General features: G+C 38.9%; 1 protein-coding gene across 1 annotated transcript; it reads left to right on the top strand.

The window, feature by feature from the left end:
* Positions 1–130: 130 nt before the first annotated feature.
* hoga1 (4-hydroxy-2-oxoglutarate aldolase 1) lies at positions 131–8,464 on the top strand. Its single transcript, XM_086083783.1, has 7 exons — positions 131–590; positions 1,667–1,795; positions 2,722–2,849; positions 3,321–3,455; positions 5,902–5,998; positions 6,758–6,891; positions 7,402–8,464. The coding sequence occupies exons 1-7, from the start codon at positions 359–361 to the stop codon at positions 7,549–7,551; spliced, it is 1,005 nt and encodes a 334-aa protein (XP_085939909.1). The 5' UTR covers positions 131–358; the 3' UTR covers positions 7,552–8,464.
* Positions 8,465–11,300: the final 2,836 nt, after the last annotated feature.

Genomic DNA, 11,300 nt, shown 5'->3' with positions numbered 1-11,300 from the left:
TAGGCCCCTTAATATATATATATATTTTTTTTGTTTACCCTGTTTTTATGTTCGTCATGTCGGGGACTTGGGGACGCTAATGTATCACGTGGGCGTGTCACGTTTCTTGCCAACTTAAAATGTGAAGAAAAAAAAGTCAACCAGCTCAAGTCAACATTTGAGGCACCGAACGAGCCAAAAAGCACGAACCGTCGTCAATATTTAACCAGGCGGCTCAGCCATTAACTGACTAGAACCACAGTCCAAATACACCAAGAAGGAGAACAAGGACTACGGTCGTTAGTAGTAGCAGCAGCAGCAGCAGCAGTAGAAAAAGTAGTAGTGCAAGTAGTGGTGGTAGTAGTAGTACGCCGGTGTCATGTTGAGTTCCGGGGCCCGGATGATGTCGTCCCGCTGGCTGACAATAGCACGCCTCGACCAAGGCCGGACGTCCGGACTGAACCGGGCCCGCGGCCTGAGCTCGGCCGGCGTCCGGCTCGACCTGAGCGGCGTGTACCCTCCCATCGCGACCCCCTTCACGGAGCGGGAGGACGTCGACTACGACAAGTTGGAGCACAACCTCCGCAAGTACGCCAAGATTCCATTTAAAGGTCAGGCGAAGAGAATGAAGCATCATAACAACAAACGTTCATAATCGTGAATGAGATTTCCAGCGCTTATATCTTTTTTCAAATATATATATATATATATATTTGAAAAAAGAAAAAAAAAGAGCGCTGCGGCACTTCCGGTAGCAGCGGAAGTGGACAAGTTGGAGCACAACCTCCACTTGTACGCCAAGATTCCATTTAAAGGTCAGGCGAAGAGAATGAAGCATCATAACAACAAACGTTCATAATCGTGAATGAGATTTCCATCGTAAATATATATATATATATATTTGAAAAAAAGAAAAGAGCGCTGCGGCACTTCCGGTAGCAGCGGAAGTGGACAAGTTAGAGCACAACCTCCACTTGTACGCCAAGATTCCATTTAAAGGTTAGGCGAAGAGAATGAAGCATCATAACAACAAACGTTCATAATCGTGAATGAGATTTCCAGCGCTTATATATTTTTTCAAAAAAAAATAAATATATATATATATATTTGAAAAAATAAAAAAAAAGAGCGCTGCGGCACTTCCGGTAGCAGCGGAAGTTGTAAGGTCACGTTTAAAATGGCGTATATAAAATGTCGAATTTTATTACTAAAGTATAATGAACATGTATATGCAAAGAAAAAACAAGAAATGTGAAAGGTAAGAACTTGCTGTTGTATTGAATAATTTGAAATGTATAGTTTCATCTTGGGTAAAAAGTGTATGCACGTTTTATTAAATATTTCAGTTCAATTACTATTATTATTATTTTTTACTTGTAATTGTCTTTATATTTTTTACCAATTTAATGTTTTTTCTTAACTATTTAATGTTTAAAAAAAAACACTTTACACTTTGATGTTCTTTTCTTGCTTTACAATTTTATGTTTGTATTTTTTAGTACCCTTTTTATGCTGTGTAAAGAAAAAACACCTTCATGCTGTCTTTCTTTCTTTCTTTTTAAAAACACTTTAATGTTCTTTTTGTTACCATTTTCAGGTTATTTGTCTTTACATTTGATGTTTTCAACTTAAGTATTTTACATACTTTTACAGAAAGTGTTTTGTTGCCTGTTTTGCGTTTGTGCAGGTCTGGTTGTGCAGGGCTCCAATGGCGAGTACCCTTACCTGACGGAAGAGGAGCGCGTGGAGGTGGTGAAGAGGGTTCGACGCTCGATGCCCGCCGACAAGCTGCTCATCGCCGGGTCCGGCTGCGAGTGTGCGTTAGTGTGTGTGCGCGCGTGTTCGTGTTTGTCAATGACCCGACGGATCAATGGGCAAATATTTCTTCACAAAAACTCTCGTATGGATAAGCAGTTCGGAAAATGGATGGATGTACTGAAAAGGGAGCTCGTGGCAAAATACTGTGTTTATAGAGTAAGGGGGTCACATACAACATATTACACAAAAACGTTTTGCTTTCTAACGGTTACAGTCTCCCCGGACTAATTATGTGGAACAGGGACCGAGCCATGGGACAAAAATAGTTGAGTATAACTTGAAGCCTATCCCAAGTGTTTTTTTTAATTGCCTATAAATGCCACACGATGGCGGCCAAGCACTTTTTCTATTAGACAAGTTTATGGACTGACTAAATGAAGTTGCACTGCCCTTTCTTCAACCTGGTTCTTTGGCTCAGAGATGCCACAACGTGGTGTCAGAGCAGTAGAGTTTCTCAGCAAATAATGGCTAATGGGTTTAATAAAATTAAAAAAAAAAGGACAAATCAGTGATTGCTGAACAGTCAATATGTGGGGGGCTCACAGTTTTTTCTATAACTAACAGTAAATATAAGTTTTTACTTTTGTATTTAAGTATATGTCAGTTTCCGCCCTTTAAAACAGAGGAGTTGAATCAACACCTCTTTTAACAGAGCTTTATTTAAAAAAAAATTAACGTAATTATCTGTTCATTTATCTATTGAAGATTTTTTTGCCAATATTTAAACACATATTTTTGTAAAAGCATATTAGTGTTTAATCATAATTTTGAAAATAAAAAAATAGAGGGGGGTTAAATAACAACAACAATAAAAATAATAATAACCCGGTGCCTGTTCTCCGCGAATCGTGGGGATCAACTTTATTTGTACTTCACTATAGCTGAGTGTAAGTACTTGAAATGTGTTGTGATGTTGTCGTTTAGCTACGAGAGCCACGTTGGAGCTCACGGCCAAAATGTCGGAAGCCGGTGCTGACGCCGTCCTGGTGGTGACGCCCTGCTTCTACAAAGGCAAGATGGACGCTCACGCTCTGGTCCAGCACTTCACTAAGGTCAGACACTAAAACCACAAAACATTCAGTGCTCCCTTCATTTCTCAGTAACTCTTACCAGTTTTTCCAGTTATGAGTCGACAATGGGACGTTTTTTTTTTTTTGCTTTGTGTTGTGTTCAGGCACTTTACTGCTAGATGGCGTCAGCACACTTCATAACAAAATGTGAAAGGCTGGCTATAACTATTCTTTTTTGACAAATATTTTTTTTAACTTTTTTTTTTTATTGTGTTGTCATATTATTATAAAAAGAAAAAGTTAACATGTATTTGCAGTTTTGTACCATACAAATATATTTGGATTTCATTATTCAATTATTTTATGCGATAAATCAATACAAAAAAATATATATATATATTTTAACTTAACAATGAGAGCAAAAAAGGATAAATTATTCTACCAAATATCCCACAACTCATGTTAATCTAAACCCCACCCCTGATTGACTTTGTCCCTTTGTCTCCCCTGCAGGTGGCAGACGGCAGCACGGTTCCAGTGATCCTGTACAGCGTCCCGGCCAACACGGGCCTGGAACTGCCTCTGGATGCCGTCGTGCGTCTGTCCCAACATCCGAACATTGCGGGACTCAAGGACAGCGGCGGAGATGTGAGGAGCGCTTCTTTTACACAGCCGTGGGAGTACGTGTGAGAGTGAACGAGTAAGAGCAAGAGTGAGAGAGTGGAAGAGAGTGAGTGTGGGGGGAGAGAGTGAGTCTCTTAGGTGGAGAGTGAGTGAGGTTGAGAGAGTGAGGTAGTAGAAGTAAGAGAGATTATGTGAGTGAGTGCGAGAGTGAGCGAGATAATTCAAGCAAGTGGGAGTAAAGAGTGTGAGAGAGTGAGAGGGAGTGCGGGAGCAAGCGAGCAGGAGAGTCAGTGTGGGAGTGAGTGAGCGAGTGAGTAGAAGGAAGAGTGAGGGTGGGGCGGAGTGAAATTGAGAGTGGGATAGTAGAAGTAGTAAAGAAGGAGTGAGTGTGGGAGTGAATGAGTGAGCAAGTGAGGTAGAGGGAGTGAGAGGGATCGTGAGAATGAAATATGAAAGAATTAGTGAGAAAGTGAGTAGGAGTGACTGAATGTAAGACAGTGGGGAAGTAGAAGACGGATGGAACCTGTATACTGTCAGGATAATTGTAAATATAAAAAATAAAATAGTGTTCCCTCGTTTTTTGCTGGGGTGAGGTTCCAAAAAATAGTAAAATAAAAATAAAAAAAAATTACTTTTCTTATAAATGTTTTAAGGCTCTAAAACCCCTCACCACACAGTTTATACACATTTCTCATCGGGGCATTTACATTTTCTCACATTTCTCTCTTTACCTTCATCAATTTGATAAAATAGGAACATTACTGTAAACGATGCATGCAAAATTGCACGCACAAAAAATCCCGCCATACAGCAAGAGCGCGAAAAGTGAACCGCGTTATAGCGAGGGAACGCTGTAAAGGAAAACTGAAAAAGGGGCAAAAGTGACTAAGCTACATAAGATGAAATGTCATCTCTCAACATGCAGCATTCATGAGTCACGTGTGTGCCGTCAAGGGAAGAAGTTTTCCAAATCAGAAGTAAAAAGTTGAAAATAGCAAAAACAAGAAAATGAAAATATTGGTCGCTGCGAGAAAAAAGAGCTCAGGCTGTGTGGGCGGCGTCTGACTGGATTCGCGATTTGGGAGGGAGACGACACCGCTCGACCCCGAGCCCCCGCGGCCCCTCGCCCACTCCGCCGCCGCCGTCTCGCTCGTAGGCGGGAACTGGCGCAGCAAAAGGTGAGAGGTCGCCAGACGGGTTGCAGGAAGAATTTTTCCCACTGTCAAAAAGTCCGATGACAAATCTGACAACTCAAATAACTTATTACCTAAATGCTGGTGGGAGGCGAGCTTTTCTTATTTGTCACTCAGTTAGTTTGTCAATTGAGTTTGTAGGTTTTTAGTCTATCAGTAGGTCAGTTGGTTAGTCAATTAGACAGTCAATCAGTTACTTGCTTAGTCAGTCAACGAGTTGGTTAGTTTTTGTAATCAGTTTCTTGTTTAGTCAGTGAGGTAGTCTATCAGTTAGTTACTCGGTGATTCAGACAGGTTATCAGTCGGTGAGCTAGTCGCTAGTTAGTTAGTTAGGCAGCCAATCAACTGGTTTGTATGTCATTCAGTCGGGCAGTGAGATAGTTGGTTCGTTCGTTAGTAAGTCAGTGGTTGGTTATTATGATGGGCAGTTAGTCAGCTGGTCAGTTTGGTAGTGGCTAGTCTGTGAGTCAGTTAATCAGCCATTCACTTAGTCAGTTGGTAAGTTAGTCAGTAAATCGGACAGCCAGTGAGTCAGTCAATTGGTTGGCCAGACAGTTTCGTAGTCAGTCAGTAAGTCAGGCAGTTACTTAGTCATGAAGTCTGTTGGCAGTATATTATAATAGTATATTATTTAGCCAGTCAATCAGTTGGTGCATTAGTTAGTCATTTAGGTAAGTATTTATTTGGTTAGTTAGTCAATCAGTTTGTTGGTTAATCAATTAGTCAGTCAGTCAGGGAACTAGTTAGTCTTTTAGTCAGTTTGAACTGTGTATTAAGGTCCTAAAAATGTTGTCATCTTCTATGAGGAGCTGACAGAGCGACCAATCGTGTGACGCCTGACTGACAGCCGCTCGCTAAAAATATGTGCTCGGGAGGCGGAGCTCATTCCCTGTGGAGTCCTTTGACGGCCTCGGTTCTACTGGGCTAAAGACAATTAAAAGAAATACAGGCAACTCATTAATTATTCATGAGCCACCTTTGATGTTGATTCCTGCCTCTTGGGAAAGTTGTCATGTGATCCCAGACGTCCAATGGAAGACGTTTGTCAACACGTTTGGTTGTCCTGTGGCACCCTCTACTGACCAAGTTTAGACAAACGACTCGCTACACGGATCCCGATAAAAGTGCAATTTGAGGAATTAACCTTCATGTTTTGACGTCACAGTGGCAGCGAGCATCCAGAAAAAAAACGATTGGGGGGCGAGGGGGTGAAATATACTTGTCGGCCATTTTGTTTGGAAGCCATTTTGTTTCCTCAACCTGTTTCTCCTGTGCAGATCACCAGGATCGGCCTTATAGTCCACAAAACCAAAGATCGGGACTTCCAGGTTCTGGCGGGCTCGGCGGGATTCCTTATGGCTGCCTACTGTGTCGGTAAGTCAATAAACGCTAGCGTAGCAGTTAAGGAGCACCTACGATAGCTAGCCTTGTTGGTTGACTTGCTGGTCTTATGTTAGTATTTAGCCATTTAGCGTGAGCCACTGGAAGCACATTGCGAGCTAGCCCCGTTAGCTTTGCTTGCTATGCTTGGTAGTGACTGTCTGCTTAGCTGCTGGCTAAGTTTTCACTGCAGAAGGCTACTGGGCCTCATGATAATATATAGCCTGCTAGCATCACCAGTAACTGGCAGCACATACTGTAGCCGAGCTGGTTAAGCTACGTCCTACCTGCTGCCGTGGATAGTAACTAACTACATCTTTTGTTAGCATTTAGAATGTTAGTATTAGCAACTGGGAGTAAATTATAGGCTTAGTAATGATGGTAACCATACTATATGATTTTCAACTAACTAACAAGTTAAGTGAAACCCCAAATCAAGTTACGAATACAATAAGACGCATACTTATTCCTCGGCTAATTTATTATTATTTAGTCTTTTTTTTTTTTTTAGCCGGCCTTGGTTTTATTTGGGTAAATGTCTCCCATGCTGTAACAGCGATTTAAGGCACGCTTTCAAAAAGGTGTTTATGGTGGGAAAAATCAAAATGTTCATTTGCTAAGATGTTAGCATGCTAGCAAGCTCAAAAACATCCAGTGCTTGTTTTTTATGCACACGCTTCACACATTTTCCTTCGTTTCTCGCCACATTAAGAATGCCTAAAGTTCCAAATGTTGTGATTGGTCATGTTTCAGGCGCGGTGGGCGGAGTTTGTGCCCTGGCGAACATTCTGGGTGAGCCGCTGTGTGAATTGGAGCGTTTGTGCATGTCGGGTCGGTGGGAAGAAGCCCGAGAGCTGCAGCAGCGACTTATCGAACCCAACGCTGCCGTAAGAACACACTACTACATACCATCATGTTGTGAAAAAACGATTGAATTACTTCATTTGTTGCTAGGCAGAGATGTGGGAGTTGAGTCACGTGACTTGATTCAGACTTAGGTTGGCAATTTGGATTTATGAAAGACTCGACTGTGACTTGGTATCGACTTACAGCTGTGCAATTCAATGATAGATATTGTATAAACAATTTAAAATGTCTGTCAACATAATCCTCTATGGTTTTTATATGGTTAAATTGACCTTGCCTGGTAAGGAAGGGCTCATTGGACTGCTGAATGTTCTGTTTGTTGTTTGGGAGACCTCTAGTGGCGAACCTGCGGTAAAATCACTTGTAACTTATTTATCTGGCCCAGTTTTATTTATACTCCTATTTTATTAATTTTGTGTGGGTCTATATAAAATATGTATTTTAAAAAAATAACTGGAGGAATGATGACCAAAAATTGCAATTAATTTCTTGTAATTTTACTTCTGACTTGCTCCCGTGTGTGTTGCTAGGTAACCAGGAAGCTGGGCGTGCCCGCCCTCAAGCAGGCCATGGAGTGGTTCGGCTTCCACGGCGGCGTCTGTCGTTCGCCTCTCCGGCCGCTCGACCAGGACCAGACGCAACAACTCCGACGAGACTTCGCCGCCAACGGATGGCTCTGAATGTGCGTGTGTGTTTATTAAATACGATGAACATGTTAATATTCATCATACACTACTCACAAAAAGTCTGGCAAAATTGTAACAGGATGTTCTCGGGCGGGGGGGGGGGGGGGTAGTGGGGGGGCTGAGCTTTGACATCAGTAAGGCAGAGTGCACTTTAAAAATAGTCAATTTGAACCCAATTACTAGATCAAAAAAGGACCAACCGACATTTAGGTTAGTTTGACCCCCCAATTATTATTTTTTTTGAGCCAACTTTCTCGGTTAAATAACACATTAAGTAATTGGGTTTACAATTAGTAACCCAAAATTGGTTAATGCAGTTTTTAAAAAAACTGTATAAAGAGCAATGGAGGAGTCACAGAAATGCATTGATGTGAATGTCCTTGGAAATAAAAAAAAATAAAAAAAGTTCAGCTCCCTGTTAAAGATGGCCAAATGAAGTCCGTCTGCGAGTTCTCATTGCTCCAAACGTTTCAGAGTAGTGTTGTTAAATATATCATAAAATGTTATCCACAAAACATATTTTAATGTTAAATAATATTTGATATATTTTTTCAACATTTTTTAAAAATTAATTGGTGATCCAAAACATTTTGTTGCATTTATTTTGATCATAAACTTAGCGAAAAGTGAGTAAATCATGAAATGAGTCATGTTGAGCCAACAGGAACTCTTTTATAATGGATGCCATGAGTCATGTGACTACTCCCAGCCAATCAGTGACCAACAATTATATTTATTGTTACTAACACAAATTGCTTAAAAAAAAAAAGAGTTGAGTTTAATTTCGAATGTATTCTTTTTCAACGCTCGCCTTGTAAGTGTTAGTTTATGTTCTGTAAAAGTCTAAAAAACGATCTGTAAAGTGATTTGTTGAGAAGGTAATAAAACATGAAATAAATTGTCTTTACTCAACTTTAACAAGGCTTTCGAAAACCAGTGAAAAGTGGCAACACATAGTCATGTTCATTTTAAAAAATACGTTTTTAAGTTGTGTTCATTTATTTTTTAATTTAAGGACAGAGAAATGAATAATTCATAATTTTGGGCTGTTGTAATTGCCTCTTACTGCCTCATGGGGGAGACAATTTCCACTGTTAGCCATTTCATGTCAAGTTTCTGATGGATTACCTCCACCAAGGAAAGGGTATTTCATTAGCGTTTGTCAGCAGGACTACATAAAACCACAACTTGTTAACGCTTTGATTACGTTTTGTTACAATTCAATACTGTATACTAATAATGATTACAATGATTTAAAAAAATATTTTTCATTTAAAGTGCTGTTTAAAAAGTAAACGTACTATCGCCACCAAGATTCCATTTCGCACTAGTTAGCTTAAATAATATACCGGCGCTCGTGATTGCTATGACTATTTCTGAACTATATATTTTACGTACGATTGTGTTATTACATGTGTTTGTGTGCAAGTGAAAATGTATTACCTCCACCAAGGAGTTTTATCAAGTGTGAGGGAATTTCTTCAGTGTAATATTACACATATATAAATGTAACAAATATATATAAATATACAATTATTTGTTTAAAAAAAAAAAGATTCCGACGACAATTTTAAATGTTTATTTTTAAGTTATATATATATATATATATATATATATATATATAATTAATGATGCGTTATCTGAGACTTGAGGCTTCTAGAAGCTTGAAGATCAGAGCATCAAAGTAAGGCTTCTTCCAAATGTCGGATATGCAAATGAGGCTCGCCCCCCCCAACCATGAAGCCCCCCACCCCCATTTTCCTTTGCAGTATTTACACATGCACTTCCATCATCACGCCTGCAGCATGTGTGTGTGTGTGTGTGTGACTGTATGTGAGATGTAGATTAAAATAAAAGCATCAAATTAAAGGAGCCCTATGGGAAAAGTGACGTCGTTTTAAGTGCAAATTGAACATGTGACTCTGTATTATTATAAAGTCATACATACACATCTATCGACAAATATATACGTACGGTATATAGATACGCACATACTGTACATTCGGGTGTGTGGTCAGAGCAGGCAGGAGAGGCAGAACCTCGCTTTCCCCTCCCCCTGCATGCAAATAAATATAATAATAATAATAATGATCACATGAAATAATTTTATGTTTGAGTTAACTGGTGCGTACTATACATTGATTTTCATATATATATATATATATATATATATATATATATATATATATATGCACCCCCAGCCCTTAAATGTTGGCTCTCACATTGACAAGCACAAACTCTCCAATGTCTTGCCGTGCACGATGGGACGCAACGCAATTAGATGCGCACAAAACCACATGCAGTCCCTTATATACACGCCCAAGTGTGTGTTTGTGTGTACATGTGTGTGTCTGTAAGCTACTTGGTTTTTCTATCTGTTTGGCACCAAAGTTGACATCCCACCCTTACTGTGGGGACAATTATTTTTGGGCGGACATTTTCACAAATTCATAATTAGCTTTTGTGTGTGTGTGTGTGTGTGTGTGTGTGTGTGTGTGTGTGTGTGTGTGTGTGTGTATTCTTGATGTGAGTGAAGAAGAGTAATAGCACAATTGTCGGAAACGAGATGCACGTTTTGTCTTTTTTTTTTGTCACGCAATCCGTTCAGAATAGTCCGCTCTATTATATATATATTTAAAAAAAAAAGGAAGGCTTTACCGGAGGGACATTTTGACTGATCCATACAAGAAAATGCTACAATGAGCTCCTCGTGTTGAAGTGTGTGCGTGTGTTTCATCTGGGGAATCAATGCCTTGTGTGTTTGTGTGTATGTGTTTATTGCTTCTCTTTCTTTGTGTGGCCAAACTTGACATTTAATTTTTGCCGTGGGGACATTTTTAGCTATATGGGAGGAAATTTGGGCTCATCCTCACCACAAACTAACAAATACAAGCTTGATACACTTTCACAAAATACTTTTTTTCTTGAAAAAACAGTTAAGCAAAAATTTACTTTTTTTTTCAACATTCTGGTTAAGTAACATTTTAAATTATCCTCTACTCCTTTTTTTTATTTAATTTTTTTTAAAGTTAAATACATATTTTTTTAGAAATAAAAATACAACTTAATTTTTAAAAATAAAATGACTTTTGCAAAAATAAATAATGTTTTTCATTGTGAGAATATTTCCAATACAAAAACAAATCTCAGTACAGCTTTTATAGAATTTAAAAAAAAAATTTGGGGGGGCAAAAATTAGTTGAATGATTGCTATTCACTCTTAATTTTTTTTAAATTTTGACTGATAGATTTTTCTCAGATAAATACAGCTTTTCCTGAAGAAAAAAAATACACCATAAACCAAGTATAAGACTTTCACAAAATTATAGTCTCTCCACAATTTTCTTTTCACACATTAAAATCTCTTAAAATATGACTTAACAAAAAGATAATACTTTTCTCAAACATTTTCATTGTGCAGATACTCGGACCGAGCGTCACAAACCCTTTTTTTGTCAAATACAGATTTTCTGGACAAGAAAACTGAACTGAAGAATAAAACATTTTTGGAAGAAAAAAAAAGACGCTGACAAAAATGGTGTATTTTTTAGAGAAAATTGAGGAAATCGGCGCAGTATCAATTTGAAGTGATCCTCAGAACTAAAGCGATTCTTGAAATTGACATTCTCATGAGATTTTTTTAAAAATGTATTTGAAACTATCTTCATCTTGACGTGGCAACAAACTTGAGCATTTTCTTTGCGGACATTTTGGCTGTCATGCTCATATGACAAGATATTTGT

This window comes from Leptonotus elevatus, chromosome 8, assembly GCF_054856555.1.
Source record: "Leptonotus elevatus isolate MCC_2025b chromosome 8, RoL_Lele_1.0, whole genome shotgun sequence".
NCBI lineage: Eukaryota > Metazoa > Chordata > Actinopteri > Syngnathiformes > Syngnathidae > Leptonotus > Leptonotus elevatus.
This window is presented reverse-complemented; position numbering and strand designations above follow the sequence as displayed.